The sequence below is a fragment of the Nerophis lumbriciformis genome, linkage group LG25 (assembly GCF_033978685.3).
Source record: "Nerophis lumbriciformis linkage group LG25, RoL_Nlum_v2.1, whole genome shotgun sequence".
Lineage (NCBI taxonomy): Eukaryota > Metazoa > Chordata > Actinopteri > Syngnathiformes > Syngnathidae > Nerophis > Nerophis lumbriciformis.
Window position 1 is genome coordinate 28,753,796 of NC_084572.2, and position 19,825 is coordinate 28,773,620.

Below are 19,825 nucleotides of genomic sequence, written 5' to 3' on the forward strand. Positions count from 1 at the left end.
AGCAATGTTGTGACACTCTTAAACAGGACAATACTGCCATCTAGTGCATTTGATGAAGGCACTTTTGTGCGTGCCACACAGCAATGCATCATCAGAGAGGGTGTTCAGCATGTTCGAAAAATAGTGACAGAGAATAGAACAAGGATGGACAATTCAATCCTTAACTCAACAATGAGTAGATGAGTGTTATGTGTGTGTATATGTGTAAATAAATGAACACTGAAATTCAAGTATTTATTATATATATATATATATATATATAATAAAATAAATATATATTTATAGCTAGAATTCACTGGAAGTCAAGTATTTCTTATATATATATATATATATATATATATATATATATATATATATATATATATATATATATATATATATATATATATATATATATAAGAAATACTAAGTCAAGTATTATATATATATACTGTATATATAAAATACTTGACTTGGTGAATTCTAGCTGTAAATATACTCCTCCCCTCTTAACCACGCCCCCAACCACGCCCCGCCCCCCGCCTCCCAAAATCGGAGGTCTCAAGGTTGGTAAATATGCCCCTGAGGCCGGCTCACCGAACCCTTAGGGTTCGATCGAACCCAGGTTAAGAACCACTGATCTACATAGATACAAAAAATTCCTATTGTGACATCTAGTGGACACATTTAGAACAGCAGTTTATTTCATTCAAAAATTTCTGGTTCATATTTATACTTAGCAAACTCATCCCGCGGGCTGGATAAAACCTGTTCGCGGGCCTGATCCGGCCCTCGGGCCGTACGTTTGACACTCCTGGTCTAAAAGGATCTTAGTCCGACCTCTTGATCCACTGCTTGCTTAAAGAAGTCCTTATATTGTCATTATAGTGCTAGTGTTCTACCATCTGTAAAGCCCAATGTTAAATATCGCAAAAAGACATTCAATATGGCACTTCCTGTCTACTACTAGCGTGGGCCTCTCAGTTGAAAAACAATAAATATCTCCAGTGGAAAAACTGCCGAGCATTAATCAAGCCAACATGCGGACAATCTGGAGTGGCAGTGAAGCGGAATCATAATAAATTGTTAGGACAAATAATTTAGTGCCACTCACGTTACATTTATTACCGACCGTGTGCACATGGCAGGCATTATTAAGCAGACAGGAAATAACAACAAGAGAAATGATGTGTTAATAAGTCATATATTACAGCACAGCATAACACTTCATTTAATGTTTTTACTGAAAGCAGAAGTGCACTTGAAATGTTTTTTTTTTAGTCTTTTCTTTGGCCGTGTGAGAACACCGCTCTGCTCACTATGGATGCTGTTGATGTAATGAAATATACCACATAATAAAATGAGTCTAGTTCATTTGATTTCTATTAGATTTGAGCACTTTGGACATTTTAGTGAGTCATCTATAGTTATTACAAGTTGATTCTTTAATAAATCGTTTCCAACGCAGCGGTGTCAAACTCCTTTTTTATTGAGGGCTGCCTTCAGAAGGCCGCTTGTAAGAGTGAATATACAGTGCATCTGGAAAGTATTCACAGCGCTTCACTTTGATTGGCAATTGTTTAATATCTTAAGGCGATTACACATTTTTATTTACATACGGTAAATGCCGGACCATAGGGCGCACCAGATCACAAGGCGCACTGCCAATGAATGGTCTATTTTCGATCTTTTTTCATATATTAGGCGCACCGGATTGTAGGGCGCATTAAAGGAGTTCCATCCATCCATTTACTACCGCTTGGGGTTGCGGGGGGTGCTGGAGCCTATCTCAGCTGCATTCGGGCGGAAGGCGGGGTACACCCTGGACAAGTCGCCACCTCATCGCAGGGCCAACATTATTTTGGTTATATTAAAATTGTAATATTTCAATGACGATAAATGGATGTGTTGCGGCAGTTGCGGATGTCACCAATGCGGCGGTTTGAGGAAACACTCGATTGCTTTTCCAAACACGTCCTTAATGGCGAACTGCCAACATGAAAATCCTAAACAGGAAGTGCTAAAAGTTTAATGGCTTTGTAAAAACACAGATAAAGTCTAAGTTCATCGTTTTTTGAAACTGCACACATTCTTTCCTCAGAATTTTCAACTAACTTGAAGTGTTTTCCAAAAGGATTATTTGTAATATGTACAGATAAAGTCTGCGTTCATTGTTTTTTGAAACTGCACACATTCTTTCCTCAGAATTTTCAACTAATTTGAAGTGTTTTCCAAAAGGATTATTTGTAATACGTAAAAAAAATTCTAAGTGTAAAACACTTCCTGGTGGTCTACATAACATGTAATGGTGGTTCTTTGGTCAAAATGTTGCATAGATTATGTTTTACAGATCATCTTCTAGCCGCTTTCTAACAGTCTCTTCCGGTTACGCCGTTTTGTGGGCGGTCTTATTTACGTGGCTCACCTTCGACAGCGTCTTCTCCCCGTCATCATGTTGTAGCGGTGTAGCGTGCAAGGACGGGAGTGGAAGAAGGGTCAAAAGATGGAGCTAACTGTTTTAATGACGTTCAGACTTTACTTAAATCAATAACGGAGCAGCATCTCCTCATCCGGAAACAACCACACCGGAAATGTGTCCCGTGAAAAACCGTCCGACCAGAACTCTAATAACTAAAGTTCCTTGGGTGAATAATGTAAACTCACTACACCAGTATGTTTTAGCGCTTTCATGGCGAGTTTACTGACAGATATAAGTAAGAACTTTACACTACTTTATATTAGAAATGGCAACAGCGGAGGATGAATGTTCCATAACAAAAACATAGAGAAAATGAAGGAGCTTATCGACTACGGTCCGCGCGCAATTTTTCAGGATTTATGCAGATCCCAAATACAGATCAGCAGGTACCAGAAGGTAAGAAAAGTTGCTTTTGCACAATATTGCGAAACAAAACACCAGATAATATGTCTTACCTTTTACACTCACCATAATAATACTCATATGTTTAATGCGCCGACAATCCATTAAGTGGTGCGGCTTCATAGCTAACCAAAGTCGTACTAAAACCTTTTGATAGATTTTTTTAGCTTCTTGTGTAATGTTCTATATTTTCAATGGAACATTTAAAATGTTGGTGTTGTTTACTTGAGACCCATCATAGTGCAGGCTACACTTATCTCTTATGTTTGACTGCCATCTACTGGTCACACTTATCATTACACCATGTACCAAATAAAACAGCTTCGAGGTGGGTAAGCTCAACCAAATGTATTCCTTACATTAGGTGCACCGGGTTATAAGGCGCACTGTCGAGTTTTGAGGGGAAAAAAGGATTTTAAGTGCGCCTTAAAGTCCGGAAAATACGGTAGAGTATATACAGTGTTTCCGGGAAGTATTCAAAGTCTTTTGCTTTTCCCACAGTTTATGTTACATACTTATTCATCCTGGATAAAATCAAACGCTTTTCATCCAATCTGATGGAGCTTGAGAGGTGTTGCAAAGAGGAATGGGCAAAGGTTAATGTGTGAAACTACCCAACAATAGGTGTGCCAAGCTTGTGGCATCGTATTCAAAATACTTGAGGCTGTAATTGCTGCCAAAGGTGCATCAACAAAGTATTGAGCTAAGGCTGTGAATACTTATGTTCATGTGTTTTTAAGTTGTTGTTTTTTTGCTAATTAAAAAAAAATGCACATTGTCATTTTGGGCTATTGTGTGTAGAATTTTGAGAACACTAGTTTTGGAATAAGGCTGTAACATAACAAAATGTGGAAAAGTGAAGCGCTGTGAATACTTTCTGGACGCACTTTACATACTGTAATTAAAAATGTGTAATCGTCTTCAGATATTAAGCAATTGCCAACCAATTTATTTAAATATATTTATTTATTATTTATACTGTTTTTTTTATGTACTAATTGATGAACAACTTACTTTAAATCATAAGTCAAAAAGCCATTGTGACAATCAGTTGTGAAAATATAAAATTTGTTTAAAAGATGTGCAATTGCATGCAGTAGATAACTTTTTTCAGTCAAAATTGCAAGAAAAAAATATATTTAGTACGAAAAATCAAGTACCTTATTGACGCATATTATTTACGGGCTTTTGCAGGCCACATAAAATGATGTGGTGGGCCGAATATGACCCCCGGGCCTTGAGTTTAAAACATGTGTCCTAAAGTAATGCAGCAAAAATGACCTGATCACCTAGAAAATATAATCTTTTATCCAATTTCTGATATTTTCAGAAAATGTCATTAAATTCCACTAATAACTTTGAGTTACGTACTGTATAGGGCAGGGGTCGGCAACCCAAAATGTTGAAAGAGCCATGTTGGACCAAAAATACAAAAACAAATCTGTCTGGAGCCGCAAAAAAATTAAAAGCCATATTACATACAGATAGTGTGTCATGAGATATAAATTGAATTAAGAGGACTTAAAGGAAACTAAATGAGCTCAAATGTACCTACAAATGAGGCATTATGATGCAATATGTACATATAGCTCGCCTAAATAGCATGTTAGCATCGATTAGCTTGCAGTCATGCCGTGACCTAATATGCCCGATTAGCACTCCCCACAAGTCAATAACATCAACAAAACTCACCTTTGTGCATTCATGCACAACATTAAACGTTTGGTGGACAAAATGAGACAGAAAAAGAAGTGGCATAAAACACGTCCTAGAAAGTCGGAGAAAGTTATACTTGTAAACAAACTACGGTGAGTTCAAGGACCGCCAAAATTAGTAGGACAAAACGGCGCTCGCCAAATACTTGAATCAGTGAAGCATGTTTAACATAAACAGTGGGATTTATAACAATTAGGGAGGTTTGTGTCATGTTTGGCCTCCTACAGAAACCATATTAAAACAAAAAATTAATTATTTCCCCTCATCTTTTTCCATTTTTCATACATCTTTGGAAAAGCTCCAGGGAGCCACTAGGGCGGCGCTAAAGAGCCGCATGCGGCTCTAGAGCCGCGGGTTGCCGACCCCTGGTATAGGGTAAGGAAATAAACGGAGTGAACCCTCTTGTCAGTCAACCACTGTCTTTGTCTCTGTGGGTGTAGGAGGGGCCACTAGCATGTACACACATTAAGAAGTTAAGCCGCGGAACAAACGTAAGGGAATGTAATAAAATGCAAAACATTTAATCACTAATTTCGGACATTTCCTTAAAGTTTCATGAAAATCCGCCTGTTACTTTTTGAGTTATGTTGCTAACTGACAAAGAAACACCTGCTGAAGTATTTAGCATAATCATCTATCTAATACAGATTTATATTTATTGGAATTTGCCACAAGAACTCTACATAGTGATCAAACAGTTTGATTGATTAATCGCTAAGCAATCTGCTTATATGGTGGAATTGATTTGTTGATATAGCCATCTCTTCAGTTGAGTTTAAAAAATAGTTTTGTTATCTTTCAGGATCTCTTTTTACCAATAAGGCCATCAGGTCCATCACCAACAGCAACACGGTCCATCTTCTTGTTGAGGCCCGAGACGGAGGAGACCCAGTCCGCGCCACGGTTACCTCCGTAGACGTGTTATTGGTGGATGTCAACGACCACACCCCTCTGTTCCATCAGGACGTCTACATCATCAGCGTCTCTGAGGACACGCCCACTGGTGCCACACTTCTGACACTCTTTGCCTCAGACCAAGACTGGAGCCCTGAGAATACGCATTTGGACTACGCCATCTTGAAGGGAAACGAGGAGAAGCAATTTTGTCTCGAAGTCAAAACGACGCGAGTGGAGAATCAGATGAAAAATGTTGGCAAGCTGGTTCTGTGTGACCCGTTAGACCGCGAGACCACAGAGAGCTACGTTCTGACAGTGAGCGTGTCCGACCGTGGAACGCCGGCGCTTAACAGCTCTGCCGTTGTTACGGTGACAGTCACCGACTGCAACGACAACGCCCCGACCTTTTTCAGCACGGAGTACCACGCACGAGTCAGTGAAAACAGCCTTGTGGGTACCAGCCTCATCCAGGTCAGCGCTCACGACCCTGATCTGGGCTTCAACGGTTCGCTGCGTTACGACATTGTCTCAGGGGACAGCAGAGGACGCCTTAAGTTGGACCCTCAGTCTGGCCTTTTGGTGGTCAACAGCTCACTAGACTATGAGGAGGACGCAAAGTACGCCCTCACTATCCGAGCGTCTGACGGCGGGGAAACATCCGTAGCTCGCAAAGTGGCTTTCACCGTGGTTTTTATCACGGTGCTGGACGAAAACGACAACACTCCCTACTTCTTGTTCTCCACTTTTAACTGCTCTGTGCTGGAGAACCTCCCAGCATCCACGCATACATGTTCAGTCCACGCTATCGACAATGATTTTGGCGTCTACGGCCAACTTACTTACTCCATCCTTTCCTCCTGCTTCATGAACTTCAGGGACAGCGGCCCGGATAGGAAGGAGGCTTTCGCCATCGATTCCATCACAGGCGACATTCACACCAAGCAGACTTTTGATTATGAACAGGAACGCGAGTACTGCTTTGTGGTGGAAGTCAGGGACAAAGGCGACAGGGTGGATACAGTCCGAGTGCAGATCTCCATCAAGGGCGTGGATGAGTTCAGTCCTGTCTTCAGCCAGAAGCAATACCACTTTCTTCTACCAAAAGATGCTAAGCCCAGGCAAACGGTTGGGTTTGTGATGGCTATGGACAACGATGGCGGAGTGGACGGGGTGGTGGAGTACTCCCTTGTGAACCCAACGCCCTTCTTCTCTATAAACAAAACAAATGGCGCCATCTATGTGTCAGGACCTGTATTCCGCAGGCGGGGCGGCCACGCCCCCGAGGACGAGCTTAAACTGCTTGTGTCTGCTGGTAGTCCCCGGCTGGGTTCCAGGACTACTTCCTGTTCGGTTTTTGTCAACATCTCGAGCTCGGCCGAGGTGCTGGTCGGAGTGCCTCTTGATGGACACATGCTGAGTCTGAGCGTCTCGCTGGCCATAGTCCTGCTTGTCCTCGTCATCTTTGTCAGCTTAGTCCTTAGATCCAAAATGAAAGAGGCCGCATTAAAAAATGCAGCTTCCGTCGCCTCAAACATGAACAATGGCTATATTGGACAACTGGACTGCGCCATCTCGTTGCAGGGGATGAAACCCAGCGTGTTAGTGAGCAAGTGCGGCGCTGCAAACCGTGACACCCCATCAAACTCCAGCGGCCGTGGGTCAGCAGAAGGCGAAACAGCCGAAGACCAGGAAATCAAGTGGATTAACGAGAATCCCTTCCGCAAAAGAGAGAACGGGACCTCAGAGAACCCTGACTCGGCCTTGCCTGGAGAAACCATGTCTTGTCACTCGGTCGATGTAGGCCCTGAACACCTTTTATCAGCTACTAACTGTTTCATCAGCACAGAAAGCATCCATCACTTTAAAGAGGAGGGAGGAGGTGAGGGACTACTTCCTGTAACAATAAGAGAAAGGGATCTGGAGGGGAAAAATGGATATGCTCTTCTTTCTGAGGCTCTCGCATCTTCAGATTCCTTGTCCTCGCTCATGCGTCTGGATGAGCGCCTGGAAGGAGGCTACAGTTGGGACTACTTGCTGGACTGGGAGCCGTGCTTCCAGACTCTGGCCCCCGTCTTTGCAGACATCGGGATGCTCCCGGATGAAAATCTCCAAGGTGGCCGCGAGGACTTCGCTACAGACCCTGGCGGCCTTATGCACCCACCGCCGCTCATTACGTCCGTGGCTCAGCCCGGCATCAGGACTGTACCTTCGCGCAGACCAAATCGAGCGCCCAGCCTGAGGAGGCGGCCCTCTTACCCCAGATACGCATACTCCCCGTTAGCGAGGAACACTGGACTCACTCCAACGGCAATGACACCCACGTTCTCCCCGTCACTGTCGTCACTCACAATCAGGACTCCCAGCGCCTCGCCGGTTGTTACTGACACCAGAGTCAGGGGTATTCGGCTGGACTCAGGGCCACACACTGCAAGCCTGCTGGAGGCAGAAATACAAGTATAGCCTATGCCAACGCCACCACCAGTTTTGTTGTCTGTGCTGACATTTCCGTCCCAGGTTACCTTCAGGTCTACCAGACCTGAGGTGTTCCCCAGTCATCTGTGAGACATGGTCCGTTCAGCTTCCCCTACCACAGGACATATTTTACATGTCCTCTATGAATCACCACCTTAACATGGTGGACAAGTTTGACTGCCCGATGAGCGTAGGACAGGGCTATTCCGCTACAAATTAAGAGGGCCGCAGTTTCAAAAGCCCAATGTCTCAAGGGCCGTACATCAAAATGTGGAAGTTTCGTCAAAAAGTGCCTCTGCAGGTTATACTTATCTGAGACTGTGTTTACTTAATTGCAATGTAAACACATCGGCTTTTACGCTGCACTGTCAATAAATTATTTATTCTGCCATCGCTACTCGTTTCTAGTGTGTGCAGCTAGTTAACAGTATGAAGAAATAGAAGCTCCAGAAATTTTGTTTGAGGATGATGTTCCTTCTTTTGAATTATTTTCCTCCCTCAGTTTTATTTCTTTACACTTCTACCTTCATTTAGGTTAGTAAGACTGAAAATATAATATAAACATTGCAAAAGTATAACGTCCACTGTGTATTTTACATAAATAAAATACAAGGTTTAGTGCAATACATTCACTACAAATGTTTACACATATGGAAATCACACAACATTCCCACACCAAACATTGCACCTAATGAATGTGACTTATCACAGTTAAACTTAAGGTGTAGCGTTATCGCCCTCTACTGGTCAAATTTAGCACTACACGTATTAAACGAGCTATGAGTTACTCTCAGACAAATAACACGACCACAAATACAAAATACATCACAAAGTCAGCAATTTCAATACAAAACAAACTAAATATCTTTAAGCACAAAATATACTTACAAATGTTTGACCAAGTTTCGTGTTGAAACTAGTATGCTGGGATTTCTATCATTGTTGCTGCTTGTCTGGATCAATGTGTCCGTCGCTTAAACGGTCCGACAGGAAACAATTGCTCGGGGCAGAACATTCATACTTTGTTGTCAAGTCGTTGTCAAAAGTCAGATTTTTGCAATTCATTTAGGTTTTTTTTTAGGTTGAATGAGTAGTCTTTTTTTACTCAACCCCACTGCTGCTTATTGTGACACATATGCCTCGCTGTTGCCCCCTGTGGGGTGGCGGCAGTACTGCATACATGACCAACCCTAGTTTTAATGGTTTCATCAAGCCTATTTGGGCGATGTTTGGCGGGCCAAAGGAAAAGCTCTGAAGGGTTTCTGTCTGAAGAGTCACCCCACAGACCGACCAACCCCCTGTGCAGCAGTTGTCACTAAAACAGCAACTCTAATGGCGGCTCAATAGTTTTATGTGTCAGTTTCCAGTTTTTATGTTTCCCCGATTAAAAGTTTTTAATCGACACTTTCAAGGACATTTTTCTATGTCAAGTTCTACACTGCAAAAACTGAAATCTAAGTAAGATTAAATATCTGAAGTAAGGGTGATAATTGCTTATTTTCTGTCTGATAAGATAATTCTTCTCACTAAGCAGATTTTATGTTAGAGTGTTTTACTTGTTTTAAGGGTTTTGGTCCTAAATGATCTCAGTAAGATATTACAGCTTGTTGCTGAGATTTTATGACCTATATTGAGTAAAACATGCTTGAAACTAGAATATCAACTGATGCAAAGCTGTGTCATTAACACTCACAAGTATAAAACTACTTTTTTAAAGAAATAATTTCTTACTTCAAGCATGAAAAAAAAAATCATGATGCCGAGCGCATATCATTATGTCAAGATAATGGCACTAGCATTTACTTCAATTAAGAATATTTTTCAACATATTGAGCAAAAAGGTCTCTTTTTTTTCTACCAAGAAAAGTGCACTTATTAGTGAGGATATACTTATTTTAAGGTATTTTTGGGTTCATTGAGGTTAGCTAATTTTACTTGTTTTGGAAAGTCTTGACAAGCCGAATTTTCTTGTTCTATTGGCAGATAATTTTGCTTAGTTCAAATAAAATACCCCTAATTTTTGTTTAGTTTTTTCTTGTTTTTGAACACTGATTTTTTTTGCAGTGTATGTTCTAGTGTGTGAATATGAGTGTGAATGTTGTCTGTCTATCTGTGTTGGCCCTGCGATGAAGTGGCGACTTGTCCAGGGTAGGGATGTCCCGATCCGATATTTGGATCGGATCGGCTGCCGATATTTGCCAAAAATTGCGTATCGGCAAGGCATGGGAAAATGCCGATCCAGATCCAGTTTAAAAAAAAACTACGGTCCGTGTTTTCCAACGCACCTATTTAAATAATACATTCCACTTTTCTGCTGCTCCCTAATTTCCGTTCCGCATTTTCCAGCACACCTTCAACACATCCACAATTCTCACGCAGTTGCTTTTAGCTGCTGGCATTACACGACAGGCTCTTCTCACTCTTTCCTGTGTCTCCCTCTCACAGACAGCGAGCGCACCTTCTTACACACGTCACATACTGTCACGTCATACGTCAGCAGAGAGCGAGGTAGCGGCATGGCTAACGTTAGCTGTGATGCTAGCGCAGCCGCTAAGGTGCGCGCCTTCTCAAGCGTCCTCTGCGCACGGCAAATCTATGCCACGCACAAAATCAAATAAAAAAATAAGCGCATAACAATTTTCGACACACGGACACGACAGAGACAACAGTTTTCGTCATCATTGTTCAAATATTGTGACGTCTGTCGAAACGCTTATGTCCATTCGGTGCCACACGTCCACACCATCAAAATGCTGAGGCAAAAATTTCCAGATCAACACCTTATGAAAAAATTTGTGATTTTTTTAGTTGTGATTTCCTTCTCTGCATGAAAGTTTAAAAGTAGCATATATTAATGCAGTATGAAGAAGAATGTTTTAATGTAGACATGCAAGCCTTGAAAGAACATTTTGAAAATCAAGACTACATTTCCTGCAAATGGGTGCATTTCTACCCTATATTTTAACTTTAGATTTATTCTCATATCAAACTCTTTTGGCTGTCTTTTTGACACTTACATCCGGCGCCCCCCTCCACACCCCGGATTGTAAATAATGTAAATAATTCAATGTGATTATCTTGTGTGATGACTGTATTATGATGATAGTATATATCTGATAGTATATATCTGTATCATGAATCAATTTAAGTGGACCCCTACTTAAACAAGTTGAAAAACTTATTGGGGTGTTACCATTTAGTGGTCAATTGTACGGAATATGTACTTCACTGTGCAACCTACTAATAAAAGTCTCAATCAATCAATCAAAACACATAGAATCATGCTGTGATTATATGCATCAAGTGTTCATTCAAGGCTAAGGCAAAATATCGAGATATATATCGTGTATCGCAATGTGGCCTTAAAATATTGCAATATTAAAAAAAGGCCATATCGCCCAGCCCTAGTTCAATGATGTCATTTCTGTTTGTCATGTATAATTTTGTCTATTTTGTGTTTATCCTTGAATAAACAGGTCAGTTTCTTGTTACCAACCATTGTGTATTATTCAAACTCCCCTAATTCAGCTGGCTTGTTGTTATCAAGAGTACTAAAACCCTTTTCAACATGATTCTGACAACTAAGTAGGCTAAATAACTTTAAACTTTAATACATGCTCGGATAGGCCAGTATCGGTCAGTATCGGTATCGAATCGGAAATGCAAAAACAATATCGGTATCGGATCGGAAGTGCAAAAACCTGGATCGGGACATCCCTAGTCCAGGATGTACCCCGCCTTCCGCCCGATTGTTGCTGAGATAGGCTCCAGCACCCCCTGCGTGCCCCAAAAGGGACAAGCGGTAGGAAATGGATGGATGGATGGATGGCAGTTCTGTGTCTTTTGTGTTTTATTCAACTTGGCTTGCTTCATTCTTCGCCTTTTGTGTCCCATGAACCTGATATACAGTTAAGATGTTTCATATCTTAAAACGTCAGCAATAAAATCATATTTGGGGGGTAAAAATCCCCCCCCTTGGAGTTTTGCCAACATATATGTGTTTTAAATAATGCGTCACAGATGTACTCTAGTTTTAGTCAGCGTTTTTTGTACTTGTTTTATGTAGCCAAGTGCACCAAATGAAACACGTTGGTCATGCGGTTGCCTTTTTAGCCCTTAAATGGAACTAACTTTAATAAACAATGAAAGCCATTTTTGTTCTGTGGTATCGCCCATGAATAACAAATCATGAAATCATCCTTTAGAAATCTAGTAAGAGGATTTTTTACTTGATCAAAGGCGGATGACGACGATATTGATGATGTCATCGTGTGTTGACTTGGTTAACATGTTTTGTTACAATTGGATTTTGCCAAATAAGATTACGGACCAAAGTGTATGAAGTTGCATGACTGAATATGGAAGTTGTTTTCCCGTTTGTGCTGTAAGCGTAATGAGAGCAGGATGGTGGAGGTCCATCCAGGATGTCTCCACTTGGTCTGCGGGCCAAGCAAATGTTCTCCTCCTCAGGGAACGCGAGGAAGCCGTGGAGCTGGAAGTCTATCAGATGTTTCCAGAGCAGAGATAATAAACAACGCGGCGCTGACCCTCAGCATGCGTGTAATCGCCCAAAGGTGCCCTTTTTTTTGGAGATTTCTATTATTTATTGACTCAGCTCAATGAGCGCCTCTCTTCACACTCTTTTCTTTGCTGTTTGTGATTTCAGCGAGCGCCGAGGCCGATGGAGGAGATCTCTCAGCGTATCAGGTGAGCTGGCCAAACAAGCCCTTCTAGTCACGGGGCTCAAAGCCAGACCCTTCCACCCCAAACAGCTGGTCGAAAGAGCCACACTTTACAAAAATAAATACCTGGAGTGTAAGTGCTTAAAATCCGAAGAATGACTAAACTAAGACGCTTAATCCGCAAGAATCATGCCCCCTTTGTGCACCCTGAAAGCTATTTATATGCTGCCTGAGCTTTAGAAACCATTCTGTGCTAAGGTGCGAGCCAAAGATCCTCTATGTGACAGGTGTGCTCTGCTCTTTTTAAGCACCTAATGCAAAAATACTGGTCAAAGAGAGTCAATGCGACAAGTAGGGTTGGGTGCCGAATCCGACCGGGCAACGGTGCCACCTTTCGGTACCTGGGTTTTGCGTGACGTCACGCCCGGGTTGCCGACTCTTCGCACTTCGGCACTTAGCGATCACTCCAGCAGCACTGAGAGCGGACTCAGCCAAACTGGATCTAAGTAATGCTGTAATTTTAATACCAAAAAAGAAATTGACTCCAAATCGCTGCAAAGTAAGGTTCCACTTTTCCAAAAATGCGCTAGCTTGATGCTAATATACATTGGCTTGCATTTGTTTTTGTTTTTTTTTGTCATAAAAAAATACAATCATGTGTGCTTACGGACTGTATCCCTGCAGACTGTATTGATCTATATTGATATATAATGTAGGAACCAGAAATATTGATAACAGAAAGAAACAACCCTTTTGTGCGAATGAGTGTAAATGAGTGTAAATGGGGGAGGGTTTTTTTTGGGTTGGTGCACTAATTGTAAGTGTATCTTGTGTTTTTTATGTTGATTTAATAATAAAATAATAATAATAATAATTGTATTTATTTTTATTTTTTTTATTTCTTGTGCGGCCCGGTACCAATCGATCCACGGACCGGTACCGGGTGGTTGGGGACCACTGCTATATATGACAGGAGGGTTTTGCTGATTTTAGGAATATAATCCAAGATCAAGATTCAACTGTGTTTAGGGACCTACTGCAGAAACTCCATTCAAAGATCCTCTATAATTATGACAGGAACACTGCTGTTTATAATAGCCTATTGAAAAAAAATGCTAGTAATAGATCCTCTTGACAGAGAGCTTTTTAGCTAAGTACTGCAACAACAAAAAGGTCAAAGATCCTCTGTATGACAGGAGTAATCGGCTGTTTTTAGGGACATAACCTACTGCAGAAACTTCATTCAAATATCTACTGTATGCTTTTGGGTAAAAACATGGTAGTCACAGATCCTCTGACAGAGCGCTTTTTTAACAAGTAGTGCAACAACAAAAAGGTCAAAGATCCTCTATATGACAGGAGCACTGCTGTTTATGATAACCTATTAAAAAAATGCTAGTTAAAGATCCTCTGAAAGAGCACATTTTAAGCAACTACCGCAACAACAAAAAGGTCAAAGATCCTCTATATGACAGCAGCAATCAACTATTTTTAAGGACCTACTGCAGAAACTCCATTCAAAGTTCCTCTATTTGACAGAAACAATGCTGTTCATATTAGCCTATTGAAATAAATGCAAGTCAAAGATCCTCTGACAGAGCACTGTTTTTGAACAAATCCTGCAAAAACAAAAAGGTCAAATATCATATATATGACAGGAGCAATTAACTGTTTTTAAGATCTACTGCAAAAACTTAATTCAAAGATCCGGAAAATGATATGAACACACTTTTTTCTAGGAATGCAGTCGAAGATTCTCTAAAGGAGTGGGGCACAATGCTGTTTTTGATAACATACTGCAAAAACTCAAATCTGTGACAGGAGCGATCTGCGTTTTTTCGAGGAACGCAGTCAAAGATCCTCTAAAGACTGGAGTGCTATACTGTTTTTAATAACATACTGCAAAAATACAAGTCTGACAGGAGCAATTTACGGTTTTGCTAGGAATGTCGTCAAAGGTCCTCTAAATGACCGCAATGCTATGCTGTTTTTGATAACGTACAGCAAAAACTTAAGTCTGTGACAGGAACAATTTACGGTTTTTCAAGGAATGCAGTCAAAGATCCTCTAAATGACATTAGTGCTATGCTGTTTTTTGTAACATATTGCAAAAACTCAAGTCTGTGACAGAAACGCTTTACGTTTTTTCCAGGAATATCGTCAAAGATCCTCTAATCTACCAAAGTGCTATGCTGTTTTTGATAACGTACTTCAAAAACTCTAATCTGTGACAGGAGCGATCTGCGTTTTTTTCTAGGAACACAGTCAAAAATCCTCTAAAGACCGGAATGCTATGCTGTTTTTGATAACATACTGAAAAAATTAGAGTCTGACAGGAGCAATTTACGGTTTTGCTAGGAATGTCGTCAAAGATTCTCTAAATGACCGGAGTGCTATGCTGTTTTTGATAATGTACAGCAAAAACTTAAGTCTGTGACAGGAACAATTTACGGTTTTTCAAGGAATGCAGTCAAAGATCCTCTAAATGACATTAGTGCTATGCTGTTTTTTGTAACATATTGCAAAAACTCAAGTCTGTGACAGAAACGCTTTACGTTTTTTCCAGGAATATCGTCAAAGATCCTCTAATCTACCAAAGTGCTATGCTGTTTTTGATAACGTACTTCAAAAACTCTAATCTGTGACAGGAGCGATCTGCGTTTTTTTCTAGGAACACAGTCAAAAATCCTCTAAAGACCGGAATGCTATGCTGTTTTTGATAACATACTGAAAAAATTAGAGTCTGACAGGAGCAATTTACGGTTTTGCTAGGAATGTCGTCAAAGATTCTCTAAATGACCGGAGTGCTATGCTGTTTTTGATAATGTACAGCAAAAACTTAAGTCTGTGACAGGAACGATTTACGGTTTTTCAAGAAATGCAGTCTAAGATCCTCTAAATGACATGAGTGCTATGCTGTTTTTTGTAACATATTGCAAAAACTCAAGTCTGTGACAGATACGATTTACGTTTTTTCCAGGAATATCGTCAAAGATCCTCTAATCTACCAAAGGGCTATGCTGTTTTTGATAACGTACTTCAAAAACTCTAATCTGTGACAGGAGCGATCTGCGTTTTTTCTAGGAATGCAGTCAAAGATCCTCTAAATGACCAAAGCGCTATGCTGTTCTTGATAACATACTGAAAAACTCAAGTCTGTGACAGGAGCAATCTGCATTTTTTTCTAGGAATATAGTCAAAGATCCTCTAAATGACCATAGCGCCATGCTGTTCTTGATAACATACTGAAAAACTCAAGTCTGTGACAGGAGCAATCTGCATTTTTTTCTAGGAATATAGTCAAAGATCCTTTAAATGACCAAAGCGCTATGATGTTCTTGATAACATACTGAAAAACTCAAGTCTGTGACAGATGCAATCTGCGTTTTTTTCTAGGAATGTCGTCAAAGACCCTCTAAATGACCGGAGTGCTATGCTGTTTTTCATAACGTACTGCAAAAACTGAAGTCTGTAACAGGAGCGGTCTGCGTATTTTCTAGGAATGCAGTCAAAGATCCTCTAATTAACCGGCGCGCTATATTGTTTTTGATAACATACTGCAAAAAGTCAAGTCTGACAGGAGCAATTTACGGTTTTTCTAGGAATGTCGTCAAAGATCCTCTAAATGACCGCAATGCTATGCTGTTTTTGATAACGTACAGCAAAAACTTAAGTCTGTGACAGGAACGATGTACGTTTTTTCTAGGAATGCAGTCAAAGATCCTCTAAATGACTTGAGTGCTATGCTGTTTTTCATAACATATTGCAAAAACTCAAGTCTGTGACAGAAACGATTTACGCTTTTTCCAGGAATATCGTCAAAGATCCTCTAATCTACCAAAGTGCTATGCTGTTTTTGATAACGTACTTCAAAAACTCAAGTCTGTGACAGGAGCGATCTGCGTTTTTTCTAAGAACGCAGTCAAAAATCCTCTAAAGACCGGAGTGCTATGCTGTTTTTGATAACATACTGCAAAAATTCAAATCTGAAGACAGGAACGATTTACGTTTTTTCTAGGAATGTCGTCATAGATCCTCGAAATATAATTATTATGCTGTTTTTGATAACGTACTGCAAAAACTGAAGTCTGTGACAGGAGCGGTCTGCGTATTTTCTATGAATGCAGGCAAAGATCTTTTAAATGACCGAGCGCTATTCTGTTTTTGATAACCTACTGCAAAAACCAGAGGTGTGGACTCGAGTCACATGACTTGGACTCGAGTCAGACTCGAGTCATGAATTTGATGACTTTAGACTCGACTTGACAAAATGTAAAAAGACTTGCAACTCGACTTAGACTTTAACATCAATGACTTGTGACTTCACTTGGACTTGAGCCTTTTGAATTGACATGACTTGACATGACTTGCTACTTTCCCCAAAACCCAAAGATGAAAAAGTTATTCGGGAGCGCTCCGTATTTTTCATTGTGTACTTGTCTATCAGCGTTGCGTGTGTCAGCTGGTGTGGTCTCAGTACAACAGCCAATCAAATTAGATCTATTTTGTTTTCATCACACAGCATTCATCCAATCAAATTGCAGGACAACCAACGAAGAAGACATGTCCAAACCACACGCCAGTGAACAAAAAATGATACCTAAAATAATTTTGTTTGGGTATAAAAATTACGAGGTGGTCAACACAAAACGGTTTGCAGTATGCAACACATGCGGTTCGAAAATTACTGATGGAGAGGCAACTACTTCCAACTTCGTCCGGCATTTGAAGTTGCACAAAGAACGGTAAGTTTTGAATGTAAGATAACGTTTATTGGCTAAGTAACGTGACTTTTATTTGCTGTGTAGTTAAATCAGTGAGGCTGTAAACTCACTGCTAACGTTATAACGTTATTGCAAACATGGGAATCTGTTGCAGTTCACTACCTTATTCATACTTTTTGTTCAGTGATTTTTTTTAAGCAGGGTTACGTTAGTCAATATATCACACGTAACGTTAGACGGCGGTCAGCAGCACCGCGTATTTTAGCCACCTAAAAAAAGACAAAAATAGTAAAATAAAGGTCAGTTAAAATGTATACTATATTATGAATATGTGTACCGTTTTAGCTAGCTTTCTGACATACTGTTGGTTGTTTACCTCAGTGGTCCCCAACCACCGGGCCGCGGACCGGTACTGGTCCGTGGATCGATTGGTATCGGGCCGCACAAGAAATAATTTTTTTTTTTCTCTTTTTTTAATTAAATCAACATAAGAAACACAAGATACACTTACAAGTAGTGCACCAACCCAAAACAACTCTCTCCCCCCTTTTGTTCTGGGCATTGAACATGAAGACTCTTCCTTCACTGTTCCGAGTGGCCATGAGAGTCTTGGCAGTGCCTGCCTCCAGTGCTCCAGTGGAGCGAGTTTTCAGCCATGGTGGCATCATACTACGCCCCCATCGTGCACAAATGACTGACAGACTCTTGGCTAATTTGGTCTTTTGCAAATGCAATGCAGCATAGGGCCCTGACATATAAAAAGTACAACTTTTTTGTTATGTTCACGTATATGTCATGTTTTTTCAATGTTAACACTTTTGTACAAATAAGTACATTTGCACTTTATTTTTCAATGTGTTTTTTCTGTAAAGGAATGAGTTAATGTTTAAAATGACTGGTTAATAGTGCTATTATAAAGTGCAATGTCAGCACAATTTTCTTTCCTGCAATTTAAAATGCACTTGTTTTAATAAATAAATACAGCGTTTGAAAAGCATACACAATCTGTGTTAATATATTAGTCTGTGGTTAAAAGGACTTGAAAGGACTCGAAACTCAAAATGCAGGACTTAGGACTTGACTTGAGACTTTCCAGTCTTGACTTTGGACTTGACTCGGGGCTTGCCTGTCTTGACTCGGGACTTGACTCGGACTTGAGGGCAAAGACTTGAGACTTACTTGTGACTTGCAAAACAATGACTTGGTCCCACCTCTGGCAAAAACTCAAGTCTGTGACAGGAACAATTCAAGTTTTTTCTAGGAATGCAGTTAGAGATCCTCTAAATGAACAAAGCGCTATGCTGTTTTTGATAACGTACTTCAAAAACTCTAGTCTGTGACAGGAGCGATCTGCGTTTTTTCTAAGAACGCAGTCAAAAATCCTCTAAAGACCGGAGTGCTATGCTGTTTTTGATAACATACTGCAAAAATTCAAATCTGAAGACAGGAACGATTTACGTTTTTTCTAGGAATGTCGTCATAGATCCTTGAAATATAATTATTATGCTGTTTTTGATAACGTACTGCAAAAACTGAAGTCTGTGACAGGAGCGGTCTGCATATTTTCTATGAATGCAGTTAGAGATCCTCTAAATGAACAAAGCGCTATGCTGTTTTTGATAACATACTGCAAAAACTCAAGTCTGACACGAGCAATTTACGGTTTTTCTAGGAATGTCGTCAAAGATCCTCTAAATGACCGGAGTGCTATGCTGTTTTTGATAACGTACAGCAAAAACTTAAGTCTGTGATAGGAACGATGTACGTTTTTTCTAGGAATGCAGTCAAAGATCCTCTCAATGACTTGAGTGCTATGCTGTTTGTCATAAAATATTGCACAAACTCAAGTCTGTGACAGAAACGAATATCGTATTTCCAGGAGTATCGTCAAAGATCCTCTAATCTACCAAAGCGCTATGCTGTTTTTGATAATGTACTTCAAAAACTGCAACAAATTTAAGTTTTTTTCTAGGAACGCAGTCAAAGATTTTCTAAACGACCAAAGTGCTTTGCTGTTTTTGCTGACCGAATGCAGAAGCGCAAATCAAAGATGGTGTATACGACAAGAGCGCTCAGCAGCAAGCCTGCACAATGAGGCATTGTGACGTAAAGTGTGTGTGTGGTCTCCACTTGTCAGAAGCTGAGCTGTTGATTGTTGGGGCTGATAGTTGTGTTGGACGAGGACGGTCCAGCCAGGAATCAAAGCCAGCTGTGTTCCTCTTATCCTGTCTTTTATTTGCCATTTATCTCCATTTACATTTCTGCTGTTGGCACGTGTGCTCGCTCCCAAACAAGACGGCCATTGTGGTTTCTGGCTTCTAAGCCCAGGAGACCGAAGACCACATCATAGTTTGACGACTGGATGCTGATTTGTTTTTCTTTCAATGAATTGTTGTTCAAATGTTTCTCGAAGAAATGTTTGAGACTTTTTCGTAGCAACAAAAACTATCTTTTTGGACAATTACCGTATTGTT

General features: G+C 40.5%; 1 protein-coding gene across 1 annotated transcript in view; it reads left to right on the forward strand.

Annotated features, from left to right (window-relative positions):
• The window catches only part of dchs2 (dachsous cadherin-related 2), a 57,904-nt gene extending 48,399 nt beyond the window's left edge, over positions 1 to 9,505 (forward strand). Inside the window, exon 20 of the mRNA XM_061984129.2 lies at positions 5,379 to 9,505. Coding sequence (XP_061840113.1) covers positions 5,379 to 7,933 — 2,555 coding nt within the window. The 3' untranslated portion in view covers positions 7,934 to 9,505. The remainder of the gene's footprint in view (positions 1 to 5,378) is intronic.
• Positions 9,506 to 19,825: the final 10,320 nt, after the last annotated feature.